This window comes from Triticum urartu, chromosome 5 (genome assembly GCF_003073215.2).
Source record: "Triticum urartu cultivar G1812 chromosome 5, Tu2.1, whole genome shotgun sequence".
NCBI classification, from domain to species: Eukaryota; Viridiplantae; Streptophyta; class Magnoliopsida; order Poales; family Poaceae; genus Triticum; species Triticum urartu.
In genome coordinates, this window is record NC_053026.1 from 416982169 (window position 1) to 416997745 (window position 15577).

Consider the following 15577-nt stretch of genomic DNA (forward strand, 5'->3'; position numbering starts at 1 on the left):
TGCGAGCGGGATGGACATGGACCATGGCGCCCGACCCGTAGATAAGGTCCATCATCATCATCGCCAATCACCGTATGGATACTGTACGTATGGACGGGCTGCACGATCGGCCAGCGCACGGCCGGACCCTGTGCGCGTACCGGAACGTTTGCCGTGATTAATAAAGGGGAGGAGCCGTTTGGTCTGGCCTTCCTTAACTACGCACTCCCCCTTAATCCCGCCCCCGCCGCGCGAATCCATCTACTCCCCCCGTAACCTCCCTCCCTCCCTCTGCCCTGCCCTCCCCTGCCCTCTCTCCCACGCTGCGGGCTGCGCGCCCCCTCCCCCCTCCACCTCCTCCCCCCTCTGCTCTGTTCCTGCGGAAGCAAAACCCCACGCCGAACCAGGCGTGGCGAATCCGCGAGCGCCCGCCGTCTGGTGCCCGCTCTACCCGGAGCTGCCCCGAGGAGGAGGGGCAGCAGGAGGAAGAGGAGGAGCAGGCGGCCTTTGGTCTCCGAGCTGTCGCCGCCGGTGCTCTCGACGTGAGCCTCCTCCCTGGCGCCTGCATGGTCGGTTTCGGAGCTGGGAGTCTAGGGTTCGTTGTTCGGAGGCCCTGGCTGCGGCCTGTCTGCTGGGGAGATAGTTTTTCGGCTTTGTGTTTTGCTGCTGTTCAATTTGAGGAGGGCGAGGTGCTCCTCCCTAGCCAGGCGCGCACCAGGTGTTTGTTTGTTTGTTAGTTATTGTAGGAGAGGACGAGAGGTAGTGCTGGGCTGTGCGATCGAGAGCTGGGTTCAGTCTGTCAATGGAGACGACGGACGATGTTTGCGAGACTGCACAGCTCGGATGATCTGGAGTTCTGGACGCGCCCCCAATCGGGTTGTACGGAGAGAGCATCGGCGACGCCGCTATGCTTGTCTTGAGCTCGTCGACGTTCTCGAATGAGTGCTCATGCCAGTGCGCGGGTTGGGTTGGGTTCCCCGCTGCGGATTCCGTGGGCGTGAGCCCTGAGAAATTTGTGTCTTCCGTTTGTTTCCCTTGGTCCTCGTTCTAGCACGGCTGGGGAAATTAATTTGTTATTAAGGCTACGTAGTACTCTCAATTCTAGACTCTTTGGTGATTTCGATGCTTGATTAGTACCCGCTGCAATTTTTTACTGCCCTTAATTAATCCTAGTAGCAGCAATCCAGCCACACTTAGCTCCTGCAGTGAGCCAAAGAAAATGTGCTCATGCAATTTGTGCTTGATTCACTTTCGGTGGGTGAATTCGCCCTATAGTGAGTCGTATTACAATTCACTGGCCGTCGTTTTACAACGTCGTGACTGGGAAAACCCTGGCGTTACCCAACTTAATCGCCTTGCAGCACATCCCCCTTTCGCCAGCTCGAGGAAAATTCCCGGCAATTTCAAGTGAATCCCATTGGTTCTATAGGCATGTGCCCTGTCCTGCGGCTTTCTTTTTCTGTTGTTTGCATCGAAGATTACAAAATCTCGATGCATGTTCCTGGTTCATAAGTGGCACCTTAATAAAAGGTCTCTTGTTTCCAATGCCGCTTCTGATGGGAGATTGTTAATCTGCTAGGCAAAGAGATTCGCCTCACATGCTTGTGATGATGTGGATTTCCTTGTCTGTCCCAAAACCCCTCAGAATCTCCGCAAATAGTTTTGTTTATTGGCTTCGTCCTTGCTCGAATGCCTCATGTTACATGGCAACAGCAATTTGCACAAAACATCTTCTATTTTATATTTTTATTAGTGTATGAGCAGTGCATCTATAAATGCCACCTTCCTCCCTCCCTTGCTTAGGAGCCTCCATTATATAACTTCTCCCTCCCTGGTCCAACCATGGCATCTCTGTGAGAGGGTTGAGGGAGCAGCTGCCGCAAGTTTTGTACTGTAAGTGGGTATGTTATTCATTTACCTGCAGTTTCAGGATCGCTTTGGTACATTGCTTAAACATGTTGACTCTGTATTTTTCTTGGTTTTTGTGTGTCTGGATAGTTTGTCTTGCTTGTTTCAAGTGAATCTAGTTGAATGAATTTCTTCATTTGGCCTAGTCTGATTGTTTGATGTCTGTATGTGGACCTTCTGCAGATCTGGGCCACTGAAGCATTGCAGTAGAGCCTGCAGGGAGCTAATTTCATGAGAGACGTGTTGATGTGGTTGGTTCTAGAAATTACTATTCTTCATGGATGTTCATAAGAGCACTGTGCAGAAAGCTGCTCTTGTTGAAGAAACTCGAAGACCGCCGCTTGTTCCATCTGAGAAGCATAATGCTTCTTCTTTAAGCCGAGTGAGAGATGTTGCATCCAGGTACAAGACTGGTCAGGGTGCTACTGCGACAAGGCGATGTACATCTCCTAGTCTTGGCCGGACCTCAACAACTAATGGTACACCAGTGCCCAATAGGGCGCAATCTGCAGACAGAAGAAGACCCTCAACACCTTCAACCCCTTCTTCTAAGGTGTCAACACCCTCCACCCCAACATCAAGGTCCATAACACCAGTCCGTGATACTGTCAAAGAGGTAAATAAGAGTTCTAGGTGTATAGCAAATGAAAGGTCCCCACATGGCTTGTGGCCAGCAATGCGGAACCTGTCTCCCTCCTACCAGTTGGAGTCTGCGGCTGCTCCTGGTAATAAAAAAGATAAGGTGGTCTCTAGCCCATCTTTAGATCATATCAAGGGACAGGCGAGTGTTCTAACTGAGAGGAAGAGGAGTCCTCTGAGAAGGAAAAAAATTACTGAACAATGTGAGAATTCTCGACCTTCAGAAGATCTACCTAAGAAGGCAACTGAGCAAAACCGTTGGCCAGCCATGACAAGTGGGCGTGGGCCTGCCAATCTTATGCCGAATACTGAACTTTCTGACAAATCTAGCAAACCAGTCCCTTTGTCAAACACTTCTAGAGGGCTTTCACCAAGGAAGATTTCTGCTTCTGAAGACGCAGGTAAAAGGTTGAATCAATCACTGGATGACGTGGCAAGGAGACTAGCTATTCATGCAAAAAGAAGAGATGAACAGTTAGATTCTGGCAGTGATGTTTCTTCACAGACAACGGAAAGATCTAAATATGTGAGCCGTCCAAGCAGGACAACCACTTTGCCTGTTCCTGTTCTTCATCGCTCATCGTCACCAAACAAGGTCTTGTCAGCTGCATCCTCTGCTTCTAGGGCTTTTCAGAGTCCATCGAGGACAAGACCTTCAACACCTTGCCGGTCACAAAGTGCTGGAAGTATTCAATCAGGTGGTATAGCTCCTGTTGTTAGCTACATGGTTGATCCAAGAAAGGGAAAGAAAAATGCCAGCCAAATTGAAAATATCCATCAACTGCGTTTGCTGAATAATAGATACTTGCAATTGCGTCTTGTAAATGCTCGTTCGGAAGATGTTCTATCTTTCCAAAAGGCCACTGCTGAGGTAAAATTAGCATATTTTATTTATTTAAAATTGTTTCAAGTTAGTTTGGATCATTATAATGCAACTGTTTCAGACTTTATAATGCGCCTCATAAAATTAACATACTTTATAATGCGGCTGTTTAAGACTCAGTTTAGTGATGATTACTGTTTGGCACAGCTGACGGCATTTTTTGCATTATAAAGTTTGCCCACATAGTCGTCTATGTGTTTAGAAGCCTCTGATCAACTTTTTGTTGACATTAATACGTTTTGTACTTTTCTTGTGAGCTTTGTTACTTTTTTTGTTTAGTGATGTTCAGTTGATGAAACAGTTCCCATGTTCTCATTTAAAACAGAATACCATATATAATGTTTGGAGGAATACTTCAGACTTGAGGGATGCTGTTAATTTGCGAAGAATCATGGTGCAGCGCCATCGACAAGAGTTGAAGCTGTATGGCATTCTGCAAGAGCAGGTAAGCTCCACCTGATGCATTGATGGCTTTGGTTCTATAATAATCTCCCAAGCATATTGCGGAACCCATGTTCTTTTCCATTTGAGTATAATTCCAATTTTGGCCAAGTTGACACAAACTTTCTACGATGTTCCTAGTGACACCAATTGAAGCATAGCCATGTTTCTTTTTAGAAGTACTCTTTGAAAGAATAGGAGCTAATTGCAATGTGATAGGACTGTTCTCATTCTTACATGGCAAATTCGAACACAATATATAAGTACATAGTTGTCATAACACACTTTCTTCTCCAAAAGAGGTGATATAAAATCTGGAAATTAGGGATATGAAAGAATGAATATGATGGGTCATGACTATACTACATGGATTATGACTGTAAATGCATACATTGCATTTTTTAATCTGCTGTTATTGTGGTTCAGATTGCTTGCCTTGAACAATGGCCAGCACTTGAAGACGAGAATAACCTTTCCTTTTCTCGGGCAACTGAGGCTCTAAAAGCAAGTACACTGCGCCTTCCAGTCACTTCAGGAGCAAGGGTATGCTGTGAAAAAAATGCATTTAAATAAACTCAAACTATTTTGTTGTTGCACTTCTACTTGTGAACATATATTACTTTTGTGATTGTGACTAATTGTATTGCCTGTTTTTTTTAACAGGTGGATGCAGTTAGTCTTAAGAATGCTGTAAGCTCAGCTGTTGATGTCATGCAAGGTTTGGGATCGTCAGTTTATTCTATGCTTTCTAAGGTAAACAGCAGTATGACTTCGAATTTTACTTTCCATATTTCCTTGTCTCATAATAATAAAATCAACTGTCCAACCATAGAGGAAGCTCTTTTACTTGTGACATGGTTTACTACACCCATTCATCACAAGAATTGCACGCAAGTATGATTCAGACTTTAAGAAAAGCTGTTCCCTCGCAAAATGGTGATGTTCTGCATCCGTCATTTTTCATAGGAACCGTCAGCTATCGGTCTGCTTTGAAAGGCTTGTTTCCATTTTTAAAACCGATGAAATATATCGACTCTTCAGTCACAAACAAACTATGAATAAAGCCCCACTAAAAATTGGGTCCATGTGTCAGTAACTGGACCCTTTTGTGCACACCCTTGATTGCATTGTTAAGTTTGACCCTCAGTAAAGCTTAAGATATTGCATGGAGTCGAGTACAAAAGTTTAATAACCACGAAAGGCCATCCCACACTGTTATGGCAAATTCTTGTCAGTGACTGTTTTAACTGACTTGGAGCATCTTTGTTGCCAGGTTGAAGACAGGACATATTTGATCTCAGAGCTTTCAGTCGTAGCAGCACAAGAAAAGGTCATGCTTGACGAATGCAGAGAACTCTTAGCTATGGCCGCAGAACTGGAGGTACTTACATTCCATTCCCAAGACATTCCTTCTAAGTGACCATAGTGCTCTGAATTTCGAATTAAAAAAATGTGTTTCTCTGATTGGTGTTGAACTGGTGCTTAATTTTATCTCATGACGAGAGCAGTTGTACACAGTACCTTACTAGTGCTATTGTATCTTTAATCAGGTACAGGAGTCTAGCCTGCGGACACATCTTATGCAAGTAAAGGACTTGCCCAGATGAATTAACAACCTGGGCAAAGCTATACGATACCAATCTTCTTGAATAGGTACTCCTGTGCAAGTTGAGCCTGTGACTATAAGAACATACTGTGCAAACAGACAAGGAATCCGTAGAGAAGAAATAACAAAATGGAAGAGTATTAAACATCCCCTGCTGATCAAGGTGTGATGCTGTGCAGATAACAACTCACAGTTCTTAGATATGATAGATTGTAGGTCTCCTCGTGTGTAAATGGCTTTTACCGTATAGTGCATTTCTAGCCCCTTCTCCCCCTTCTTTTAGTTTCTTTTTAAGGGTAGACCCCTATTCTTTTCCACTGTATTCTTTTGATATCCGGAAAGAGAATATAGAAATGAAATTTTAAGGGAAAAGATACTGAAAGGTATGGATTCTCCCTTTTGTGTGCAACAAGTGCTGCCCGATTTTGTAGCTGTGCTCTCTTGTCACCCTAACCAACCCCATTGTTTGGTGATTACGGACATCTCAATCGTACCAATATTCATGTTGCTGTTGGATTGCTGTTAATTTATCTACTCTAAAATGGCACCTCTGTGGTGGTTTGATTGATATCGGGATTCTGCTTCTAAAGTCTTTGAATTGTGGAATATTGTATGGATTGCTGTTAATTTATCTACTCTAAAATGACACCTCTGTGGTGGTTTGGTTGATATCGGGATTCTGCTTCTAAAGTCTTTGAATTGTGGAATGCTGTTAATTTATCTGCTCTAAAATGACACCTCTGTGGTGGTTTGGTTGATATCGGAATGCTTTTAAAGTCTTTGAATTGTCGAATACTGTATTAGATTTAGATCCCCTTGGCACTCAGGCTCTTTACCTAAGCAAGAACCTGTCTAAAGCGCTCTGCTGCTGCAAGGTCTTTTTTTTTTTCTGTTACCAGGACTTCTTATCCTGAAGTCTGAATGCCACTCTTCAACTTTACATTCAGAAAACAAGTAAATGCACCTGTTTTAGTTAGCTACATCAGGCTTTGATTTCAGCAAAACTTACCAGCTACCCACAAGAGCAATCACAGCTAAAAAACATGAATGCTGTTCATTCTTGCTTGACATGACATCCAAAGTCTGGTCCGCTGTTCAATTCTTGTTTAAACCATTTCTGGCCACCAAAATATTACACAAAACATAGCATGAACAAAAACATCCACAATACAAAACTTGCGTCCAAATTGTTCTTCTCCTATGCACAATGTCCAGAGCTCTTAATGCGATCAGCAGTTGATGCCGCACTGCTTCACGTCAGGCCCCTTGGCCTTGACGGTGAAGGGGTCGATCCTGACCCAGAGCAGGGAGAAGATGGAGGCGAGCAGCACGGACCAGATGATGACGATGGTGGGCGTCCTGTTCTGCCTCCCCATGAGGCCCTTGAGGAACGGGTAGAGATGCACGATCACCCAGAAGGCGAAGAAGAGCTTGCCGAAGAGCGGGCCCCACGACTGGTACCCGTTGTTGATGGCGTCGGAGATGCCCGCGACGACGCCGATGATGTTGATCACCAGCAGCGTCGTCGGCGGGATGAGGAGGGTGGTCCACTTGAAGGCGTAGAGCTCGGCGAACTCGTCGTCCTCGTCCCCCGTGGCCTTGGAGGTGACGGTGAAGTTGGTGTCGATCCCGGCCAGGACCTTGAGCAGGCCCTGGATGACGGCGAACAGGTGCGCCGACACGCCGCCGATGACCCAGAACTGCTCGTTCCTCCACCACTCCTCGATGCTCACCCCGCTCCACCGCAGCTCCAGGATGCCCGTCGCGAAGATGGAGATGAAGAGGGAGATGAAGAAGAGACTGGCGAACGTGCTAATCTGCAGCAGCAACACAACACACACCACAAAACCCGTCAGACATTTGAACCGGTGGATTTTGGCGGGAAGGAGGACGAATGGGGAAAAGTAGCTAGCTGCTCAGCACTGACCGGCGGCATGATGAACTTGCCGGTGAGGAGGCAGACGGCGGGGAGGGTGCAGTAGGCGAGCAGCGGCAGCGAGGTGAAGGGGTAGATGGTGGTGTTGATGTAGGCGAAGCGCTCGAGCCACTTGAGGTTGCCGCCCTTGTAGCCGTAGAGCAGCGGGCTGTGCCGGCTGAAGAAGATCTCCACGGACCCCAGCGCCCACCGCAGCACCTGGTTGAGACGGTCCGACAGGTTGATCGGCGCCGACCCCTTGAACGCCGCCAGCTTCGGCATGCAGTAGATCGACCGCCACCCGCGGCAGTGCATCTTGAACCCCGTCAGGATGTCCTCCGTGATCGACCCGTAGATCCACCCCAGCTGCACCATTCCATTCATGCCAGGAACAACAAATCAGTACTGGAAGTCTGCAACCATGTGGAGTTGTCTGAAGTGATCTTTGCGTTGTGTTGTTTCTCTGTACCTCTAAACCCCAGTCAGTCTTGTCCTCGTAGCCGCAGCTGATGACATGGATGGCCTCCTTGAGGAGAGCGGCGGGGCTCGACGACGGCGGGACGCCGCCTTCCTCCATGAACGTCGACGTCACGAACGCCGCGGACTGCCCGAACCGCTTCTCGAAGTTCATCTGGGACATCATCTGCTCCTTGTCGCCGTCCATTCCTGAAGAGCCAAAGAGGAAATTTCACCAACCTGTACTAAGCGACTGAACCAAAACCAAATGTTCAGTACTTCAGTGTGTGCTTCCTCTGAAACTTACCTCCGTCGGCCACGCCCTCCGGCAGCCCATCCTTGCCGCCCTTTCGCTTCTTGCGGCCGAAGCACGGGCAGCAGTCGCAGGTCACCATCTTCGGCCTCTTGGGGCCGCTGGGAGGGTTGTATCCGTAGAGCGCCTGTCGCCTGAACACGCACCCTGTTCCGACGTACACCGGCCCTTGGATGCCGTCCAGCCCCTTCATGTTGATCTGATCGCCAAGAACTACCAATGTCAGATCCATGGCTCTACTAGACTATGCAAAATGTAGGTGTGAAGTGTGATTGAACTGTATAGCAATCTTACGTCGAAGAAGACGGTGTTCCTGTTGGCGTATCGGTCGTGCGCGTCGATGCCGTCGAACCTCTGGGGGAACTGCACGTAGCAGACCTTGCGGCCGACCTGAGGGTCCATGAGGAAGCACATGGACTCCCGGATGGCCTTGCTGTTGTTGATGTAATGGTCACAGTCCAGGTTGAGCATGAAGGGCGCGTTGGTCAGCACGGCGGAGACGCGGATCTGCCGGCCAAAATTCAGAGAAGAGTGAGCAAGAAACGTTGTGAGTTCTGGCATTTACGACGAAGCTCTGGAGAAGAAGGGACGGTGCAGTACGAGAGCGTTCATGGCGCCGGCCTTCTTGTGGTGCTGGAAGCCGGGGCGCTTCTCACGGGAGACGTAGACGAGGCGCGGCAGCTCGTTGCCCTCGGTGTCGAGGCCCCCGCTGTGGCCCAGGAAGACCTGGATCATGCCGGGGTGGTCGCGGGTGTTGTTGCCGGGCCACGGCGTGCCGTCCTTCATGATCCACCCCTCGTCCGGCACCTTCTGCGCCTTGGACACCAGCGCGTTGATCCGCACCTTGAACTCCTCGTACTCCCTCTGCTCATCATAGCAAGAGATGATCAGAAATGTTCATGGCGCGGCGGCGACGGCGACGGCGAATAGTTGTTGTTGCCACGTTGTAGTACGTACCTTCATGGCGCGGCGCTCCTGGACGAAGGTGGGCTGGACCTTGTCCTTGAGGTAGTCGACCTTGCGGGAGAAGTAGAACTCGGGGGCGCGGGGCTCGATGCTGAACTTCTTGCAGAAGGGCACCCACTTGCGGGCGAACTCGGCCGTCTCCGACAGCGACTCGAAGGAGAGCATGGAGGCGCCGTCGTCGGAGACGTAGCACGACACCTTGTCCACCGGGTAGTCGACGGCGAGGATGGAGAGCACCGTGTTGGCCGTCACCAGCGGCGGCTCCTTGAGCGGGTCCACCGTGCTGACGAACAGGTCCACCGGCGACAGCATCGACGGCTCGCCCTCCCGCTCGTACCGCAGCGAGAGGCGGTCCAGGTAGGTCTCGCGGTCGATGGGGTACCACTTGGGGAACTGGTCGAGGATCCAGGAGACGGCGAACCAGATCTCGCACACGATGGAGGTGAGCCACAGCGGGATGGCCTCCGGGACCGGGTTGAGGATGCGGTAGCGGAGGAAGACGCAGAGCACGAAGAGGCGGAGGATGATCACCATCCGGTACGGGTTCACCTTGCTCGACGCGATCGACACCTTCCGGGACAGCGGCTGCCTCGCCTCGTCGTTCAGGGGCACGTCGGCGTCCATGTCGTCCGGGTCGGCGGCGCCGTAGACGCCCTGCTTGGACTTCCAGTCGTCCATCCTCTCCTTCCAGCTCACCTCCTTCTTCTCGTCCCCCCACTTTGCGCTCCCTGATCATCATCAAATTCATGTTGCTTGCTTGAGCTTACCAACACAACACGAGGAACTGCATGCATGGTTCCTTGGCATCAACCGGTAGAGTAAGTAGTTAGTCACCTGGCTCGGAAATTGGGTAGGGGTGGATGCGCTTGTGCAGGGAGGAGGAGAAGTCGCCATGGCCATGTCCTGCTGACATCGGGAACTCGCCGCTCACCTAAATTGTTGTGCATGATCGATGAACAATTTAATTTAAGCTGCTAGAGTGATCCAGGGCTTGATGGACACAAAGAAGTGAATGGATATCAGGATATGATGCATACCGGCATGGAGCGGTTGCCGGTGATGATGGGCGGGATCCCGACCATGGGGGTGGTGTTGCCCTCGCCGCCGTCCTCGGAGGCCCTCCCGTAGCTCATCCTGCCGTGGAGCATGGCCTCGGTGATGTGGCTGTTCTGCAGGGCGCCATGCTGCTGCAGCTGCTTGTCGTCGTCGATGTTGAACTCGTGCTCGAGGTCGTCGATGTCCTCCTCGTCCTCGTCGCCCTCCACCCGGGGGCTCCCCTTGAGGCGCTTGTAGCGGGTCTTGCACTGGGGGCAGTTCTGGGTGCCCTCCCGGCGCTCGTACTCGTAGCAGGGGCGGCACACCGGGAAGCCGCACTCGTTGCAGGCGACGAAGAGGTCGCCGGCCACCGTGCGGCCGACCTCGTCGCCGCATATCTCGCACACCTGCCCGCTCAGCGCCCGCGCCGGCTTGTGGTCCTCGTGCCCCCGGATCAGCACCAGCTCGTTCCGGTTGTGCGAGCCGGCCACCAGCCCGGCGCCCGCCTCCATGGTCGCGCGCGGTGGAGCTCGATCGCTCGCTCGCTTCCCCGGCCGAGCAGGAGGACGAGGGGTGTGGAGGTGGTGGTGGTGCCTGGTTCGCTTGTGGCAGGGGCTATATGAGAGGGTTAAAAGAGGGGGGATGGTTTTTGGCGGGTGGGAGAGGTGAGGGGTGGCTGTTGGAGCGAGCGCGATCTGGTGCGTCCGATGGAGTCCACGAGCGCGGGTGGACGGACGGATGGGCGCCGGCGTGTGGAGCGTGGCCGCGGGTGAGCCGGGTCGATGGGTCGGTTGGGTGCGGCGTCCCCGTTGCCGCGAAGTGAAGCGAAAGGTTGGTTTTGCCGGTGTCCTGCGCTGCGCTGTCAGGGCTGCGTGCGTGCGTGCGTTCGCCTCCGGACCAACCGAGACTTGGATTTCCCGCCATCGTCACCTTTTTCTTCTTCTAAAACTCTCTTTTCAGAATTGAAAAACTATTCGTGATTGGTGAGTAGTACCTTAAAGAGCAATTGAAAAATGGACGCATCCATGTCCCGTGGAGATCAAACTTTGTCCAGCTTTTTTGTCGTCAAGATCGAACATGGCAAACAAAAATTTCCATGCAATCAAAATATACGGCTCTGTTTACTTGCTTCCGGTGAACAGATGCAACGCATGCATGTCCTCAGGACATCAGGTTCAGTCCCATGGGCCGTCGGTTCGTTTCGTAGGAAGCATTGAGCGTGAAGCTAACGAGACGCATCACCTTTCGCACGCTCGAGGCCCCTTTTCTGACGCCAGTGTTATGAGCTAGGACGGTGACCAGGCACCTTAATTTGGTGGCACATGTCCCACCTACTAGCCAGCGCCATGATCGTGTAACAAACAAGTAACACATGCATGCTCTGGCGCGCGGCGAGAAACCGTCACGAGGAAACCAAGCGCCAAATGGACATGACATGAAGCAAAGCTGGACGGCTGATTGATAATCCAGGAGGAGAGATGTCTCCGTCCTGAATGCGAAACGCAGGCGCAGGCGCCTGGCTGAAGCATCGTAGGACGCAAGTCTTGTTGGGTTTTGCAGGTGCGACCGACCCATCCATCGTGCCGCTGCTGGAGAACTGACCGTGCAGCGTCGGTGTGAAGAAAAAGTGGCCGTCGCCGTGGGAATCTAGCCAGGTTTTTGGTTCTCGGCCGCCGGTCGGCAGTCGCCACTTACTGCTTCAGCTATAAAACCAAGGTTGGACAAACCATCGTGTGCTTCAGAGTCCGGCGCTAGATCACCCCACGAGAAGCAATCGCGTCATCCTCGCGTGGAGGCGTCGTTAAACTCGCCGCACGGGAGGGGAGCGCCTCATGTGCTGATTGGAGCGTCCTTGTGCTTTGTATGTGTGCATTGGTGTCGTGTCTACAGAGCGCCGCGAGTCTTGTTTTCTAAGGCCCTGTTCAGTACCACTCCGCTCCACAACTCCGGGAGCAGAGTTGGTGAAGCTGCAGTTCAAAATGATGGAGCTGCATTTGCCCCGCTCCACAGATTTTAGAAGCAAGTGACTACCGAACAGGGCCTAAGTATCAAATATTCAACTTCTACTCTCTCTGTCCCAAAATAAGAATGTTTTTCACATTATACTCGTGTCAAAAACATTTTTATATTATGGGCGGAGGAAGTATCTCTTTGAAAACAAAATCTCCTTCTGTTATTGATAAAGACAATAACCCTGGTGTCTACATCGTTTTAAGCACACACCCATATTTCAAAGTTTGGCAAACACTAGTTTTTTTTTTCATTGCACAAAACCGTGACTAAGATGGCCTCAAATCAAATGAAAAAAAAAGTTCAGCCTGAGATTTGTGTGATTCGTCGGAACGAACACCTTAACTTTTTGGGTTATCTTCATCTGAGGTTGTATGTGACCTCCGCAGAAGACAATGCACTGCACAAGAGGAGTTCACCCGGTCCAACCGTGTAAACTAGACTGAGAAGGCCCGGATTGTCTGGGACATGTCCAGGCCAAATCGAGAAGGCCCGGACAAGTGGCCGGACTGTCCGGCTCAATCATATAAACAAGGCCGAGAAGGCTCGGACTTGTCTGCGACATGTTCAGACCAAATAGGGAAGGTCCGACAAGTGGCACTCACCGAGGTCTGGCTCACACTTTTCATGATTTTTACTGAACCTGGTAAAGAGTGAGCGAGCTCAACCGCAAGATGACTTCATCAAATAGAAAAACGTTCATAGCGAAAGTTGAAAGTTGCCCATCTTGTTCAGTGTCCTCCTCGGGCTGCTCATCTTGTTCCAACGTAGGTGGTGTGGGGCCTCTCTTCTTCTATGTCCTCAACCGCTCATCTTGTTCCAGCGCAAGCTCCTCCTCATCCACCTCTTCTAGTTCTGGAGCTTCAAGGTTGAAAGCTTTATCCGCATCCTGTGCAACATAGTGCAAAATTCCCTCCTTGATCAAGAAGTGTTTAGGCATGGAAGTGGGAAACAAATGCTCCACTTCAAGAATACGGATATAGTGACGAGCATTACGAGGAAGTACCATACTGGCACTAGTAAGTGCATGCATATTGACAAGGCGGTTAACTCCCAGCGGTCCCAAGCCGATGATGTCAAGGCCGAGGGCGATGGCCAAGACGTCAGTGACTCCTTCGTAGGTGATGTCACCATGTGTCTGATTTGCCTGGTGGGCAAGGTGAAGTAGAAGGACAGGGCCTAAGTTAGGCGTTTAGTTGATGTCAGTGCTCGGGGCCATCCCAAGGATGAACATATTTGCTTCGTTAATTTTGAATATTTCTCCTTGTGCTTGCAAAGTGTTAGTGATAACATAATAGAACTATCGCATTGCAGGACACTCAATGCAACTGACCCTATGCTTATGGAATTCACAACTCATATATTGAAATAGTTGTACTGGATGTGGATGTAGCACACCAGAGACGTAACGGACATGGCATCATTGTTGGTGAAGCCAAAGAGGGTGCACTCGTCTATAAGGGACATGTCAAAGCTTTGGTCCATGGGGCGGAAGGTGATCTGGTCCGCATCGCTCACAGGGTTAAGTTTGACACTATGTGATAGGATGCTTAAAAACTCAAGCATTAACCGCCGATAGGTCTTTGTGTCCTGAAATACAAAGTGTTGCACACCAACATTAGCACATAATAAGTTGAAATCATCACCTATACCATGTGTGGCGATTGTAGTTGGGCACGCCACTTAGTTTATCAGACCGCCCTCTTATGAAGTTTTGTATACTTGTTCCTTTGGGTATGGCCGATGAATTTAATCCCCTAATGCCTTGTTTGGCACACAAGGCTTGGGGAGGCTTTTAGAGGATTTTCCCCTCTTGGGCTCAAAAGCCCCTAAAATCCTCAAGCATGTGTTTGGTGTACATGGCTTATACCGGGCCAGCCCCAAATTCCCCTTCGATCCCCCCGTTCCACGGGACTTTCACGCATCGAAGGTTACCTCGCGGCCTGGCCCTTGGCTCGCTTGACGCGAGGTGTCGGTAAGAAAGAGCCGCCGCCGCCAGCTGCTTCCATGTCGGCGTCTCCCGCCAGCCACAAGGAGATCGAGCCATCACAAGGCTTCTAGGGTATACCGTCGCTGCCACCTCCCCTTCCCTCCCCTCTCCTAACCTTCCTAGGGTTTCTTCTCTCCCCACCATGGCTATGACCAAAAGTAATTTTAGAGAAAGAGGATTGGGGATGGAAGATGTTGGGGAAGAGTGAGGATTTCAGGGGATTTGGTGCAGGGGAGGGATTCATCAAATCCCCAATAATACCCAGTCCCTTTGGGGTTTGAAAACCCTTTGTGCCAAACAAGGCCTAATAGAGAACTTGTTTCCTATACACGATTGATGCATTAGTAAAGACCAATCACATGAAGCTTGATACAGTGGGGGCTTACCGTATTTTGATTCTGCTTCACTTCTAAGAAACATCCAATTTAGCACGTCGTGCGATGCAAATCGCACAAACGCGCACCCCCACTCCCCTCTCGCACCCTTTTGAGCTGGCCCATGTGCGAGCAGAGCTAGTTCCAATGAGATTAAACAAAAACTATCACAAGCTCTTGTCTTGGTGCTACCTAATTTCAACAAGACTTTCGAGTTGGAGTGTGATGCAAGTGGAGTAGGCATTGGAGCTGTTCTATCTCAAGAAAGGAAGCCCATTGCTTTCTTTAGTGAGAAGTTAAGTGAAGCTAGACAGAAATGGAGCACCTATCAGCAATAATTGTATGCCATTTTCAGAGCCTTGAAAACTTGGGAAGTTTATTTGCTGCCTAAAGAGTTCATTGCATATAGTGACCATCAATCCTTGAAACATTTTAGAAATCAAAAGCACGTTGACCGCATGCTAGCGAGATGGGCAACATATCTGGAGAGGTTTAACTATCTTAATGTGCATAAATCTGAGACAACTAATAGAGTGGCCGATGCTTTGAGTTGTCGTGCATGCCTCTCTACTTCTTTTGAAGTTGAACTTCCAAGCATGGAACAAATAAAGGAGTTGTATGAGGATGATGAAGACTTTGGCCATTTTGGGTGAAGCACATCAGGGGCCAGCCATTAGGTGACGACTATTTGGTGCAACATGGCTATCTCTTCAAAAATGATCGTTTGTCATGCAGAGAACTCCATTCAATTGATCTTAGTGGCCATGTTGGACGGGCAAGACTATCGCTAACCTAGAAGCTCGCTACTTTTGGCCACAACTAAAGAGAGATGCTGGAAAGTTTGTTTAGTGGTGCCCAGTATGTAAAACCTGCAAAGGACAAGTCCAGAACACAGGGTTATACATGCCTTTGTCTGTTCCTGTTGCTCCATGGGAGGACGTCTCTATGGACTTCGTCTTGGGCTTGCCAAGAACAAGACGAGGAAGTGATGTTGTATTTGTGGTCGTGGATAGATTCTCTAAGATGGCTCATTTCATCTCATGTCGCAAGACAACGGATGCT

General features: G+C 50.0%; 2 protein-coding genes across 4 annotated transcripts; one reads left to right on the forward strand and one right to left on the reverse strand.

Annotated features, from left to right (window-relative positions):
- Positions 1–241: 241 nt before the first annotated feature.
- LOC125509430 (AUGMIN subunit 8-like) lies at positions 242–5953 on the forward strand. Of its 3 annotated transcripts, XM_048674410.1 has the most exons (8): positions 242–521; positions 1783–1880; positions 2071–3397; positions 3735–3854; positions 4277–4393; positions 4514–4603; positions 5124–5231; positions 5401–5953. In XM_048674410.1, exons 3-8 carry the CDS (start codon positions 2165–2167, stop codon positions 5455–5457), a joined length of 1725 nt encoding a protein of 574 aa, XP_048530367.1. In that variant the 5' UTR covers positions 242–521; positions 1783–1880; positions 2071–2164; the 3' UTR covers positions 5458–5953. The 3 variants fall into 3 exon arrangements, with proteins under 3 accessions (XP_048530367.1, XP_048530368.1, XP_048530366.1); XM_048674411.1 differs by lacking the exon at positions 1783–1880 and having other exon boundaries at positions 242–548; XM_048674409.1 differs by lacking the exon at positions 1783–1880 and having other exon boundaries at positions 246–521.
- Positions 5954–6491: 538 nt separating this feature from the next.
- LOC125509429 (cellulose synthase A catalytic subunit 9 [UDP-forming]) lies at positions 6492–10749 on the reverse strand. The gene is made up of 9 exons (XM_048674408.1): positions 10144–10749; positions 9941–10037; positions 9098–9834; positions 8741–9004; positions 8435–8647; positions 8135–8339; positions 7841–8037; positions 7384–7737; positions 6492–7273 (listed from the first exon to the last, which is right to left on the reverse strand). Exons 1-9 carry the CDS (start codon positions 10651–10653, stop codon positions 6686–6688), a joined length of 3165 nt encoding a protein of 1054 aa, XP_048530365.1. The 5' UTR covers positions 10654–10749; the 3' UTR covers positions 6492–6685.
- Positions 10750–15577: the final 4828 nt, after the last annotated feature.

Excerpts from the sequence above, each read along its gene's own strand:
- LOC125509430 (XM_048674411.1), top strand. The coding sequence starts at position 2,165 with ATGGATGTTCATAAGAGCACTGTGCAGAAAGCTGCTCTTGTTGAAGAA. Across the intron at positions 4,604-5,123 it reads TTTATTCTATGCTTTCTAAG|GTTGAAGACAGGACATATTT; the intron begins GTAAACAGCAGT and ends CTTTGTTGCCAG. Across the intron at positions 5,232-5,400 it reads CTATGGCCGCAGAACTGGAG|GTACAGGAGTCTAGCCTGCG; the intron begins GTACTTACATTC and ends ATCTTTAATCAG.
- LOC125509429 (XM_048674408.1), bottom strand. The coding sequence starts at position 10,653 with ATGGAGGCGGGCGCCGGGCTGGTGGCCGGCTCGCACAACCGGAACGAG. Across the intron at positions 10,038-10,143 it reads CCGGCAACCGCTCCATGCCG|GTGAGCGGCGAGTTCCCGAT; the intron begins GTATGCATCATA and ends ACAACAATTTAG. Across the intron at positions 7,274-7,383 it reads GCAAGTTCATCATGCCGCCG|ATTAGCACGTTCGCCAGTCT; the intron begins GTCAGTGCTGAG and ends TTGCTGCTGCAG.